This window comes from Silene latifolia, chromosome 2 (assembly GCF_048544455.1).
Source record: "Silene latifolia isolate original U9 population chromosome 2, ASM4854445v1, whole genome shotgun sequence".
NCBI lineage: Eukaryota > Viridiplantae > Streptophyta > Magnoliopsida > Caryophyllales > Caryophyllaceae > Silene > Silene latifolia.
The window spans coordinates 68147734-68162634 of record NC_133527.1 but is presented as its reverse complement, the minus strand read 5'-3'; the positions used below and the strand labels follow the sequence as shown (position 1 = coordinate 68162634).

The 14901-nt window shown below is 40.1% G+C and overlaps 1 protein-coding gene across 1 annotated transcript in view; it reads left to right on the top strand.

Moving 5' to 3' along the window:
• The first annotated feature begins 3037 nt into the window (after positions 1-3037).
• Positions 3038-14901, top strand: part of LOC141640919 (uncharacterized) — a 40151-nt gene continuing 28287 nt past the window's right edge. Inside the window, exons 1-5 of the mRNA XM_074449597.1 lie at positions 3038-3304; positions 3495-4132; positions 4280-4561; positions 4628-5060; positions 5103-5246. Of these exons, the coding sequence (XP_074305698.1) occupies positions 3038-3304; positions 3495-4132; positions 4280-4561; positions 4628-5060; positions 5103-5246 (1764 nt within the window). The remainder of the gene's footprint in view (positions 3305-3494; positions 4133-4279; positions 4562-4627; positions 5061-5102; positions 5247-14901) is intronic.

The window sequence follows — 14901 nt, the reverse complement described above, 5'->3', positions numbered from 1 at the left end:
TGAAAACCAATTGGGAAAATTGCTTGATGTGTTGAAACAACATGAAAAGGCTATAGGTTATAGTCTAGATGACCTTAAGGGGATAAGTCCCAATTTTTGTATGCATAAAATTCTTCTAGAGAAGGACCATAGACCTACCATTCAATCTCAAAGGAGATTAAACCCCCACATGCAAGAAGTTGTCAAGGGGGAGGTTATGAAATTACTTGATGCTGGAATCATATATCCCATATCGGACTCTTTGTGGGTTAGCCTCGTTCAAGTGGTGCCTAAGAAAGGACGTACCACGGTAGTGACAAATGAACAGAATGAGCTAATACCCACAAGGAAGATCACTGGTTGGCGTATGTGCATTGCCTATCGAAAATTGAATTCCGCAACAAGAAAGGATCATTTCCCCCTACCATTCATTGACCAAATGCTTGAGAGGTTAGCCTCTAACAAGTTCTTTTGCTACCTTGACGGGTATTCGGTATTCTTTCAAATCCCTATGCACCCGGATGACCAACACAAGACCACCTTCACATGCTCTTATGGTACTTTTGCATATAAGAGGATGCCTTTCGGATTGTGTAATGCCCCCGCCACTTTTCAAAGATGCAAGATGAGTGTCTTCTCCGATTACCTAGAGACCACAATGGAAGTTTTTATGGATGATTTTAGTGTTTATGGAAAAGACTTTGACTCATGTTTGCATAATCTCTCTCTTGTATTGCAAAAGTGTGAAGATGTTAGTCTTGTTTTAAATAGGGAAAACTGTCACTTCATGGTCAATGAAGGAATTGTTTTGGGTCATTTAATCTCAGAAAAGGGCATCGAAGTCGATAAAGCTAAGGTTGAGTTGATAGAGAAACTCCCACCTCCCGTGAATGTTAGAGGGGTGAGAAGTTTTCTCGGTCACGCGGGTTTCTATCGCCGTTTCATAAAAGACTTCTCAAAAATAGCGAAACCCCTCACTCAACTCTTACTTAAAGATGCCCAATTCCATTTCACTGATGAGTGTGTTGAAGCCTTTAATAGAATCAAGGATGCACTAATCTCGGCACCAATCATTCAACCTCCAAATTGGGAATTACCATTCGAGATTATGTGTGATGCTAGTAACTACGCCGTTGGAGCGGTTCTTGGCCAATGGGTAGGGAGAGCTCTACATGCTATCTACTATATAAGCAAGACTCTTGATCCCTCCCAAGTGAATTATGATACCACCGAGAAAGAGCTTCTTGCCATTGTCTATGCTTTGGACAAATTTCGTTCCTACTTACTTGGATCCAAGGTGATTGTCTTTTCGGATCACCGTGCTCTTCGACATCTCTTAATAAAGAAAGAGGCAAAACCGAGGTTGTTGAGATGTATTTTGCTTCTTCAAGAATTCGATTTGGAAATAAGAGGCAAGAAAGGAGCCGAAAATGTAGTAGCGGATCACTTGTCAAGGATCCGGTTTCACGATGAACAAGGAGAAACGCCGATCAATGACTCATTTCCCGACGATATCTTGATGGCCATTCAAACACAACTTGAAAGGCACATCACCCCATGGTTTGCCGATTATGCCAACTATATTGTTGGAAGAGTACTCCCTCCAAATTTGAACTACAACCAAAGGAAGAGGTTCTTATTCGAAGTAAAAAGGTACTTTTGGGATGACCCAAATCTTTCAAAGAGTGTAGTGATAGGCTCTACTGGAGGTGCATCCCTCAATGGGAAGTTCAAGGAATATTGGAAGGATGCCATTTATCACCCTACGGTGGACACCATGGAGCAAGGAGAACCATTGCAAAAATCCTTCAAGCGGGCTTCTATTGGCCTACGATGTTCCAAGATACAAGGGAGTTCATCATTCATTGTGATGCTTGTCAAAGGACGGGGAATATCTCTTGGAGGAATGAAATGCCACAAAGAGGGATACTAGAGGTGGAGATCTTCGACGTTTGGGGGATCGACTACCAAGGGCCGTTTGTGACATTCAATAGGTACAAATATATCCTTGTGGCCGTAGACTACGTCTCAAAATGGGTGGAGGCAATTGCCACCCCAAACGATGTTGCAAAGACGGTCACCAAGCTCTTTAAGAAAATAATCTTCCCAAGGTTCGGAGTCCCTAGAGCAATCATAAGTGATGGAGGAACGCATTTTCACGAGAAGAAGCTCGCATCCCTTTTGACCAAATATGGTGTTCAACATAGAACCGGTTTGGGATACCATCCTCAAACAAGCGGTCAAGTTGAAGTTTCGAATAGAGAGATAAAGCAAATTATTGAGAAGGTTGTCAACAAGACTCGAAAGGATTGGAGTACAAAACTTGATAACGCTCTTTAGGCTTATAGGACGGCCTATAAGTTTCCCATAGGAGCCTCTCCTTACAAGCTTGTTTATGGAAAAGCATGCCACTTGCCAATCGAATTAGAGTACAAAGCTTTTTGGGCAATCAGAGCTCTGAACCTTGATCTCAAATTAAGTGGTCAAAGAGGGATGATACAAATTCAAGAGTTGGAGGAATTCCGACTACAATCTTATAAGAATGCCAAGATCTACAAGGAAAGGGCAAAATTGCTTCATGACAAGAGGATCAAGCAAAAAGCCTTGCACAAAGGAGATAAAGTCCTTCTATTCGATTCCCGATATCAACTCTTTCCTGGGAAGTTGAACTCTAGATGGATGGGCCCCTATGTGATCACCGAGGTTGGAAAGTATGGAGACTTTGAAATAAAAGTGGAAGATGGAAGCAAATTCAAGGTCAATGGCCAAAGAATGAAGCCATATTATGAGGGAGAATTTATTGGAGAGGTCGAGGTCACCTACCTCGGGCCTCCTCATCCTTGAAGAAATCGTCACAGGGAGAGTTTGGTGGAGTCCTCCCTAAACCACCACTTATAAATTTACTAACCCTTCTAACTTGTATTTTTTAACTTTATTGCATTCCTTTTATCATAAACATAATTCTTTCCATGAGAGTAAGTGAGGGAGGGTCACTAATAATTTTTGTATAATCAAGGGCAGGCAAGTAAGAAACAAAGTGTTGAGAATTGAGGATAATATGGGTAAAATTTGTGATGAACCTGCAACAATCCAGGGTGCTTTCCTAGATTTCTATCATTCCCTTCTTGGATCCTCTGATGCTGTCATTCCTATTAGCCAGTCTGTTGTTCAAATGGGTAGGTGCTGTAATTCTGATCACCAGGTTTTGTTGATGTCTCCTGTTACTGATCAGGAAATCAATGAGGTTATGTTTTCTATTCCTGTCCATAAGGCTGCAGGCCCTGATGGATACACTAGTGCCTTCTTTAGAGACTCATGGGATATTGTGGGGGGGGGGGGGAACTGTGTGTGCTGCTATTAAGGATTTCTTCCATTCTGGGAAAATGCTTAAACAACTTAACTATACCCTTATTACACTTATCCCTATATGTGAAATACCACAAAATGTTACACAATTTAGACCTATTTCTTGTTGTAATGTGGTTTATAAGTGCATCTTTAAATTATTGTGCAAGAGATTGTCTGAGGTGCTCCCTCATATTATAAGTGATAATCAGGGAGGGTTTATAAAAGGAAGGAGTATTGTTGAAAATATTTTAATCTGTCAGGATATAATCAGAATGTACAATAGGAAATCTGTCTCCCCTAGATTTCTTCTCAAGGTTGATTTAAAGAAAGCTTATGATTCTATGAGTTGGAGCTTATTGGAGGAGATGATGATTGCCTTGAACTTTCCTGGACAGTTTATTGGCCTGGTAATGGTGAGTGTACGAACTGCAACCTACTCTTTGGTGCTTAATGGAGATATGTTTGATTTTTTCAAAGGGAAAAAGGGGTTGAGGCAAGGTGATCCTTTGTCTCCTCTTCTCTTTACTATAGCAATGGAATATTTGAGTAGGGTTTTGACATATGTTAAAGACACTATGAAGTTCAAGTATCATCCCTTATGTGCTCCTCTTAAGCTTTCTCATCTCATTTTTGCTGATGATTTGTTACTTTTTAGTAGAGGGGATGTTGGTTCTATAATGGTGCTGTTAAGGGCCTTTACTACGTTCTCTAAAGCCTCGGGCTTGCTCATGAGTCCTTCTAAGACTAGTGCCTACTTCAATGGAGTGGATGCTGGGGTGAAGCAGGATATCTTGCAAGTGTCTGGGTGCTCTGAGGGTAGTCTTCCATTCTCATATTTGGGAGTTCCCATCACTGCAGGGAGAATGAAAAAATAAGAAGATCAGATTCTTGTTGAGAAGCTTATAAGTAGAATCAAAAGCTTTGGCTCAAAGAAACTCTCGTATGCTGGCAGGTTGGTGCTTGTTAACTCAGTACTCACGGTATTATATAACTACTGGGTCAACATTTTTATCATTCCAAAAGGTGTGCTTAATAGACTGAATGCCATTTGTAGAAGTTATCTTTGGGATGGTAGCAGTGAGTTGATGAGAGTTCCTCTTGTGAGCTGGGAAAAGGTTTGTGCTCCAAGAACTGAGGGTGGACTGGGTATTAGGGATAGTTGCTCATGGAATGTTGCAGCCATGGGTAAGCGGGTGTGGTGGATTTACTGTAACCCTGATAAGCTATGGGTTAAGTGGGTTCACCAAGTCTACTTAAAAGGTACACCCTAGTCTGATTACACGTCCTCTGGTGATATTAGTTGGGGATGGAAATCAGTCTGCAGGGTGAGAGACAAGTTGAGTGCAGGTTACCAGGATGGTCAGTGGATGCTTGATGCTAAGGGTTACACAGTGAGTAGTGGTTATGAGTTGTTAAGGAATAAATTCCAGGCTGTTTCTTGGGATAAATTTGTGTGGAGTGATTGGAATGTTCCTAAACATAGCTTTGTTGGTTGGTTGATTGCACGAGAACCTCTACAGGTAAAGGCCAAATTATTTGCCTTAGGGATTTCTCAGGATGATCAATGTCTGGTCTGTGGGAGTGCTGGTGAGACCCATGAACATCTATTTCAGCAGTGCCCCTACAGTCAGCGTGTCCTCAAGATGATAGCTGATGATGTCCAAGTAGTTCTCCCTGCTGGGGCATTATTTGCAGGAATTTGGAATCAGGTGAAGTCTGGTGTCCAGCAGAAGGTAGTTATGTGTGCGTTTATGGCAGCTGTTTACTCCATCTAGATGCAAAGGAATAGGGTTCGTGTTGAAGGCAGTCTGCTTAGGCCTGAAGTTTTGATACATCAGATTAGGCAGATGATTAAACATAGGATTAAAGCTAGACTTACTCATGTGTATGATCGTAGAGATGTTGATTGGTTGAGTAGGGTTAGCTTTTTGAATTGAAATCTCCTTATGGGCGATTTCTGACGTTTGTTGAAAATGTTTTAGTTTGTAATAGTTTGTTTTGTGCTTAATGAAATCTTACCTTTCACCAAAAAGAAAAAAAAAATTTCAAGTGTGAGGAAGCTTTTTGTCGGAGTAAAGGAAAACGAGGAGAATCCGCTCGTCCAGAGAGGCAGACACTCGTCCAAAGAGGACTCCGAGCGGCCGTCAAAGAATCCGCTCGTCCAGAGTAGCTGACATGCAGATATTTTATCCTTATCCATAACCGAGCGTCTCGGGAGGCAATCCGCTCGTCTTCTTTCAGACGCCCGTCACTCCGAGAATCCGCTCGTCTTTTTGCAGCATGACTTTGGGATACTATCCTGTAAAGAAATCCGAGCGTCCCTCAGACAAGAATCTCGTCCAACTTCAGCAAAGACGCTCGTCTTCCCAGCAATCCGCTCGTCCTAAGCCGAGGGAATCCGAGCGTCCCAAGCCCGAATCCGCTCGTCTCCCTGCGGCCTTTACTCCCGGTTTTTACGATTTTATTTCTCCCCACAACACAATTTTTGACACATCACCCTTCCTTCCACTTGTATTATAAAAACCCACTCTCTTATGACTCCAAAACACATCCCAAACACTCTTTCACTCCACAAAAACAAAAACCCCAATTACTAGGGTTTCAAAAGGTTCAAAAGCAAGATTCAATCCATAAAGAGCATATCCATACTTCAACAAATCAAAAATTCCAACTCTACAATCAAAGAATGGGACCAAGAGGATCTCTATTTAGGGATAGAAGAAGACCAAGAGTAAGAGGAAGTTCTTCTACTTCTCACATCAACACTCTAAGGAGAGAACATGAAGAAATAGTGGATCTTACCAAGCTTGATGACTTCTCTAATGTTGAATTCGTAAATGATGTGCAAAGGTTCGTTTTTCACCGACTTCTTGGTAAGAACATTCTCCCTACAAAGTTTTTATGCCATAGAACTTTAAGGAAGTTTGGGATTTACCATCAAATGGAAGGCCTTTTTGAATTGTTTGGTCTCTCTACCCTATTCCACATGCACGAGAAAACCTACCGATCCCTTGTTCTTGAATTTTTAAGCTTCTTGAGAATCACAACCTTGAACAAAACGATTTGTATAGAATTTAGGTTGCAAAGTGTTTCGAGAATGATAACTCTAGTGGAATTTGCTAATGTGCTTGGCCTTGATGTCTCGCATACCCGGACATCAAAACCGAAGAAATATAGTGTTTCACCCCTATGGAGAGCCATGACCAGCCGAGATTTCATGTACATTAAGGAGTGTCTCGCTTTCCACATTCAAAACCCTGTCTTGAGACTCACCTACCGGTTCCTTTCCGGCACCATCCTTGCACGCTGGGACCCGGCAATTGTGAACGAACTCGATCTTGTGTTCATGGAGTCGTATCTCAATATCCAAGGAAGGGGTGGATACCATTTTAATGCGCCTCTCGTACTACTTGAGAAGTGGGCTATGTTTAGGAACGGAGATGACGATGGGATGAAACATATCGTCAATGGAGGACTCATTACAAGGATTGCAAATCATTTCAATCCAAAATTCAATGAGAACAATGAGTACACTCCTGTTCCCGAGAATACAAGGATAAATGAAGAACTCCTTGTGCAACATCATTGGATAACCCTCGAGGAGGTTGATAAGAGTATCAAATGGATAACAAAGGGGAGTGACCCAATCTACTTGCCAATGACCGGTCTACCAAGAATTTCACCAAGGAGGGGTCCTCTATCACCGATCCCGTCCTACCTCATCCCCACAAGACCAACCCAAGCAAGTCAAGCACCACCACCACCAAATCCCCAACAACAACAAGAGCCACGACAACAAAATGAGAAAATCAAGATACCTCCCTACCCTTTTGAATACCAACCTTACAACCACCCTAACCCCTTTATTCTCCCCCGAGATGACTTCGTGACGGGGATTCTCCAAGCTATGCATTTGCGTCAATATGAAGCCGCCGTGTATAACTACTATTCTCTTTACCCTTAATTCCATAACTTGGTTCAATAAGGGAAGGTGAGTGAGGAGGGAATGTTACCCTCTTGGGCCCAAATGGACATTCTCTTCCCAAACTCGGAAATAGCAAATGAAGGAGCAAATGGGCAAGAAGGAGAAAGGAGCGATAGATCTTGTGGTGGGGATACGGTGGAGCTCAATAGCGAGGAAGATGAGTTCATGGACCTTAATGAAAGTGATGCATCCAATGAAGTTTGGGATAGTGACCTAGAGGGGGATGATGGCGATCTCTAGGGATCTCTTCATAGCTAGATGGAGCGGGCATGAGGCACCCATCAAAAGCTTATGTGAAGTTTCCTTATCCTCTCTCTTTATTTTCAATTTTCATGAAAAGAATTTGATGTTTTGATAACTTGTATCATATTTGTTTTCATTTTGAGGAGTCCTAGCAACATGGAGGACTAACACATTGGCTTCTTTAAGGTGTTCTTTTTATTGTTCCCACATGTAAAATCGAAAATGACAATTTGTAGTTTCATACATTTTATTCTGTGTGCATGAACTTTCCCGAAATTCAAGACATTAGAAATAATGTCTATTTTGGTTTGGGGAAGTACATGCATACGCATCGGGAGGTATCTAAATTACACTCTCCGCCATAACAAAAGCCCATGCATCATGTAGGGTAGCTTAGTATAGCTTGGATTTAGTTTAGAAATCATGCATCATGCTTGCATAATTTCCTATCGTATTGGATATTGAGGACAATGCCCAAACTAGTGTGGGGATGGGAAATTCTAACTTGACTTTTATTCAAAAATCCAAAAAATTAAAAATTTCGAAAAAATCAAAAAAAATTGAAAATTTCCAAAAACATGTTCATTTCCTTTGTAGTGTAGTCTTGTATATATTGTTTGTATATATCGTGTTTGTTCATCCTTGTTCACATTGATCGACTACGCCACATCAGAGACATGAGGATATTGAAGACCGCATGGTATGATCTTTCCAATCTCCTTTTTCCTCTTTATGTTAATGACTATGTAGCTTTATTTTGATTGATGCAGTAAAAACAATGTGAATTTAGGATTGCATTTAGTTTATTTGGCATACTAGTTGGTAGAATCATATGCATTAGGTTGTATAAATGTTAGTTGCATCATGGCATGTAATTTGCATGATAGAAAATTTTGTGAAACTGTCTATTCGGGAAGCTGGACAAGTGTATATAGGCCCTAGTAGATGCTTTTTCTTCTTAAGACTTTGCTTGTTAGAATACTTGTAAAACACCCTAGGATGTGTCATGCTAGTATCCTTTGACCCATGGATTAAGGCCTAGTCAAGAGTACCTTGTGGTGTGATAAATCTTGGCTACCGTTTATTCCAAGGTGACCCTTGAAACCATGCAACCATCATCCATCCATGTTCTACCATACATTTTGTCATCAAAGGGAATGGGCACAAAAAGAAATTTTTCAAAAATTTAAGTTCAATAAAAGAAAAGAAAAGAAAAAGTTTGCAAAATGCATCAAAAGAAAAGAGGAGTAACAAAAATGAAAACTCATATGCTTCAAATATAAGGCACCCTCGTTACTAATTGGGGTGACTTTGAAAATGTTCAAAAAGAAATGCAAAAAGTTGAAAAGTTGAAAAGTATTGAAATGCCAAAAATCAAAAGAAATGGCAAAAATAAAGTGTTCTCAAATGTTTAAATGCCACAAGAAATTAGGGGGAAAAAACAACAAAATCAAACTCCGAAATGAAACTCAAATACTATCGATCCCTTTATCCATCGTATCCATTTTTGTGCATGGTAGAGAGGGGACGACCCTTCTTCTTGTCTAGGCAAGAAGGTGAATTCCGCGATCCTCCAGTGTTTCTAACACCATAGGGAGTCTATTCTTGATAAAAGCATTTAAAGATTGAGGACAAAGGTGCCCTAGCTTGACACAACATGGAGGTGATTTATTGGTATCCTTCTAGGCTTAGTAGTTTGAAGAAATTGCATCTATGAAGGAGTGTGTACCCTTGAATTGCTTCCCCTTTAGATAATTTCCGCCACTTAGATGAGGAAAGTGGCTATTCTTTTGTAGATGCATCCATTACTTGATTTTATGTGCTTTAATGTTTTGATGTTTCGACATTTTGGCAAGACTCACCTTGCCTTGCAAGAAGGCATCCTACCTCATGGTTGTCTTGTTGAGAGTTGAAGGGGCGGAGTGAGACCCGCTAATTGTCTCATATCGTCTATGCTATTAGGTTAGATTAAATAACGGTCCTAGTTTTTGTCACCTCTTTACTCGGGACGAGCAAAGGTTCGGTTTGGGGATATTTGATGTGACCATTATTTGAGCACATTTAGTCCCCGAATTAGCCTCGTTCCTATGCTTTTTAGTGCATATTTGGGTCATTTGCTATCTTTAGTGATTTGTTTTGCATATTCATCGAGGTTTTGTTCCCTTGGTAGGAGAGGAGTACAAACCTTGCATTTTCACGGCAAAATGGAGCTAAATTGATCGAATCTAATGACCAAGCATCAAAGAGAAGACAAGACTAGAAGGCCTTTGTACATACTACAGTAGATGGGCAATGATGAAGAAATCATTGCATTCCCGACTAAATCCCGGAGGATTATTGGAAGAAGAAGAGAAGAAAAGAAAGCTGTGACACAATTCGCCCGTCCAACAAAGAAGACGCCCGTCCAAGACGTGAGGAATCCGAGCGTCTTTGCACAAGGGACGCCCGTCCAGCCACCAACAATTCGCTCGTCCATCCCATCAAGATGCCCATCCATCCACCGGGAAATCCGCCCGTCCCGACACCCTGGACGCTCGGATTCCCTTACAGTCCCACACGATCCTTTTCTTCCCTCCATGAAAGATGCGCATATTTATGAAAGACCGGCAAAAAGGAGACTCGTATCTTTTCTGAGAGGAGCGATTCCTCAAGGACTTAATCGTCATTTAAGCCCTTAGTAAACCCTAATTTGTGTACCTAATCCCCACTATAAATACCCCATTAGTCTAATTAGATGAATCATGTTCTTCTTATCAATCCTTAGTATAGTTTATATCATTTTAATCTCTTCTTAATCTTGTAATCAACTTCTAATCAAATATTAAAACAGATCTCATTTCCTTAATCTCTCTTTTGTTCATCTTTTATTTTGGGTAATTGAAGATTATTTGGGTTATTATTGGGAGATTGACAACCTTCCAATCAATCATCAAGTACTTCTATTATTCTTTGCTTTATTTTGGAATCATTAGTAGGTATAATCCTCTTAATCCCTTTTTAATTATTGTTAATCATCTTCATTTATTCATCATGTTTTGCTTTGTTAATGTGATTGACAACCTTGTTAACATGCTAAACTTGATAATGAGTGAGTAGTTTCCTTAACTAGGGTTAATGGGTAATTAGGGGAAACCAACATGGGGAATGATTCATGCTTAATTTAATATATTTTCATAGTTTATTTGCTTGCTTGTTGTGATCTCAACTTATGCACATGTTATGTTTGATGAAATGCGAGCCTATGAATCCTTGCATTTTTTACCCATCACCTACCTTTTCAATGAGACTTGTAAGACATAAACCAACTCGAGTCTCATTAGACCATGCATATACTTTAGTAGGGAGGATTAAGTCGACTTGTAGGTGTTGTACAACCTAACCGATTCGGCTCTGAGACCCAAACCTTCCTAGGATTGTAAGATATAAACCAACTCGATCCATCACAATAATAATTGCTTGCTTATAATTTGAGAATATGTTTGTATGATCAATTCCCATGAATCCCCTATGACCCCATGACACCCTAGTGCTTTTAATCAATTGTTTACATCTCTTTTTAATCTTCTTGCTTGTTTACTTTTATTGTTATTTAGTTTAGTGATCTTCTCATCTCAACCCCAAATCGTGACACCCCTAGACACCGCTACTTGCAATCGAAAATCCTACATCAATACCCATCCCTTGGGATCCGACCTTTACTTGCCTCTTTACTAATAGTAGAGTTGTTTGTGAAGTTATAAATATTGTTTTGGTCCAGGTGCTCTTAACGACAAGTAACCGAAAACTAAATCTCCAAGTGAGTCCGACCAATCATACAAACATGTTCTCAATTATATAGAAAGCACTTATTGTTGTGATGGGATCGAGTTGGTGTATAAGCTTATAATCCCTAAGAAGGTTTGGGTCCTGGAGCCAAATCGATTAGATTGTAAAACACCTACAAGTCGACTTAATCCTTCCTATTCAACTATATGCATGGTCTAATGAGTCTCGAATTGGTTTATAAGCTTATAAGCCTCATTGAAAAGATAGGTGATTAGTAAAAAATGCAAGGATTCATAGCCTCGCATTTCATCAAACATAACATGTGCATAAGTTGAAATCACAACAAGCAAGCAATTTAATTATGAAAACATATTAGATTAAGCATGAATCAGTCCCCATGTTGGTTTCCCCTAATTCCCCATTAACCCTTGTTAAGGAAACTACTCACTCATGATAAAGTTTAACATGTTAATAAGGTTGTCAATCATACTAACATTCTTCACCCAAATGCAAAAAGATAGCCAGGCTAAAGAAATCACCATCAACAACATTCTTGCCCACACCAAAATGTTAGAAACTCAAATGACCCAATTAGCATCTTCTGGCTCTCAAAGACAAATGGGGCAATTACTGTAGGCCTTACTCTGTCGAGTAAGGGTGAGTTGCGTTTTAAAATAGTTTCTGACCTGTTGGGTACTCGATCGAGTAACTAGGATACTCGATCGAGTAAGGGGGCACTCGATCGAGTAGCTTAGCTACTCGATCGAGTAGCTCGGTTAGCGGGTGATAATTCGACGGGTTTTGTTAATAACACGGATTATTATATAAATCTTTCCGTCACTTTCATAATACACTTTTACAAACCTAATAACATTAAAAGGGAGATTCAAGTTACGTTCTTCGCATTCATCCGTGTTGTTGACAAATCCCGGAGCTTGAGAGGTTGGATTCCATCGTTCTTTATACCTTTGTGATCCTTGCGTCGAGGGTAAGATCTACATACCAATTTTATAGTATTTCGTCAAGTTTCGTTAAACCCTAATTTTGGGATTGGGGGTTTTGTTGTAGATAATGATTGGTAGTGATTATGTGTATGTATGATAGGAGAAGGATTTGTAGAAGAGGCTTTTTTATACAGCTGTTGAGACCGTCTGATTGTGTTGCTGTTCCAGGTAGGATTTCTACTCAGTATTAGTCCCATAATGGGATGATTGTTGATGTGTTGAGATTGATTGTTTGATATAGTAATTGTATTGTGACGGTTGTGATTGTGATTGTGATTGTGATTGTGATTGTGATTGTGATTGTGATTGTGATTGTGATTGTGATTGTGATTGTGATTGTGGTCTCTGGTTCTCGAGGCGTGTCCTCGGCTGAGTGAGGTCACTTGCGGGAGTGGCTTCACGCCCTAGTTTCGCCTTCTGTGGAACCCGCCACAGAAGGGATGTGCACATTAATGGACAGGGTTATCGCTCACTATGTGGAGCGGGGATTTGGTGGGTACGGCTGCGGTCCCCCACTGGCAAGGCTGGTCCAGTGGACAGTCAGTGATTTAGACGATTGGAATTGGTTGGTTGTGTGTGTGTGACAGTTAAGCTGTCTGTTTATCTTATTGTTGATATATATATTGAGTTGTGTGATTAGTACTGACCCCGTTTAAATGTTTTAAAAACTGTGGTGATCCATTCGGGGGTGGTGAGCAGTTATTGAGCAGGTATGATGTGATGCGTATGGGATAGCTGGGATGAGTCATCACGTGGCAGTTAGAAGTCTTACGCTGTGTCAGACGATGTTTTATAGCTTTGATAGTTTTAGCAGTAGACCGTCTGAGGATCTTGTATTTCTTTTTATCAGTTTGGTATTACTATGTAGTCACTTTAAACTTTATTTACTTTTAAAGTTGTTTCGTTATTGTCTTATGAATATCATGCCTCGGGTAACCGAGATGGTGGCATCCTTATACCTGAGTGGTCCTGGTAAGGCACTTGGAGTGTGGGGCTGTTACAAATGGTATCAGAGCGACGATCCTGAAACCTGTAACCAATGAATCCAATGAATATAGGGAGTCAATTAAAATGAACGCGGGGTAAAGGTTGTAGAAGCTAATGCAAAGACTTGGGAGACGTCCTAAAGTCGTGAACTCGCCCTATAATTTTGAACCGGTCACTATGGGATATGAGTCGGGATCGCTATGTGTTTAACTTGTGTATTGTGTACCTATGTAGTGATGTGTGGCATGAATCAGTGGATGTATGTATGTTGAGACTGGGGAATGTGTAGAAAATATGGTGATGATGTGAATTCGTATGTTGTTGATTGAAAGCATGTTGCATGATAGTTGGTTAGAATTGTTAGAAAAGTGTATGAGAATGATGAGTAATGTGTTGGAAATGGATGAATTGATTGGAAAAGATGGAGTAGCAATTGCATGAGAATATGAATTTTGTGATTATGAATATGTTTAGGTGACGAAGTGTATTTGTAATGTTGTTGTATTAGTAACATGAAAATAGGATTTGTAATGTATGAGAATGTTTTGTGTTACGAAAAGTTATAAAATTTAAAGTATGCGGTTAGTACATGACTAATGAGTTAAATAATATATGTGCATGATGGATGTTGTTGCTTGATTTTTGAAGATGGTAACATGAGATTAGCAATACTGGTTTTATGAGTACTGAGTCATTTTGTTTACCTTGTTGTGGTTTAAGTCGTTTGGGAAGTAAAAATCAATAGTTGTGTTTTTCGTTTATAACAAGGTTGTCTTTAAACTGTTATAACTTGAGATGCATAAACGATTTTGATGTGATTCCAATTGGAGGTGATAGCTTGTCCTTTTACGATTCTAACGATAGGTCACGCGCCCAAAACGACCAAGTAATGAGTGAGTTATGACTGTTTTACGAAAACTGGACAGTGCTGAGAATTGGGGTACTCGATCGAGTAGCCTTGGTAGTCGATCGAGTAAGGGGGAACTCGATCGAGTACGTTAGTTACTCGATCGAGTAGCCCCGGTGATTTGTTTTACGTGCTTCTGATCTTCACCTACTCGATCGAGTAAGTCCCTTACTCGATCGAGTGGCCTGTACTCGATCTAGTGACCCCTGTTTTGGGTCATATGCTTATCTTTTGACTTCGTTGCATATTATGTTTAATTCAAAGATGTTATTTTACTTCTTTATGCATTGTTTTACATGTATGTTGATCCTGATGCGTAAGTTACCCAATCTTGTGGTGTAGTGAGTGGCACCTGTGGTGAGTAGGAGTTCGGTGGGAGGACATGAGTTCTATGTGTTGTGATAGATAGTGGAAAAAGAAACGGGAGATTGGTATGGCTTAATTGAGGCATAGAGCATGTTTTGTGAGACGGGATGAGTGATATGATTGTGTGTTGAGTAATGTAAGAGTAAGTGAATGTGGGCAAAGAGTGATGTAAGCTTAAGGAACGTGAGAATAAAAAAAAAAAATTGAAAGAAAGGATGTGGATAGTAGCAACCTGAGATGTATAACGAATAATGGAAGGAGATGGTTAGAAATAGTGTTGAGTAAGAATATATGTAATGAAAGGTCGTTTTAGAGGA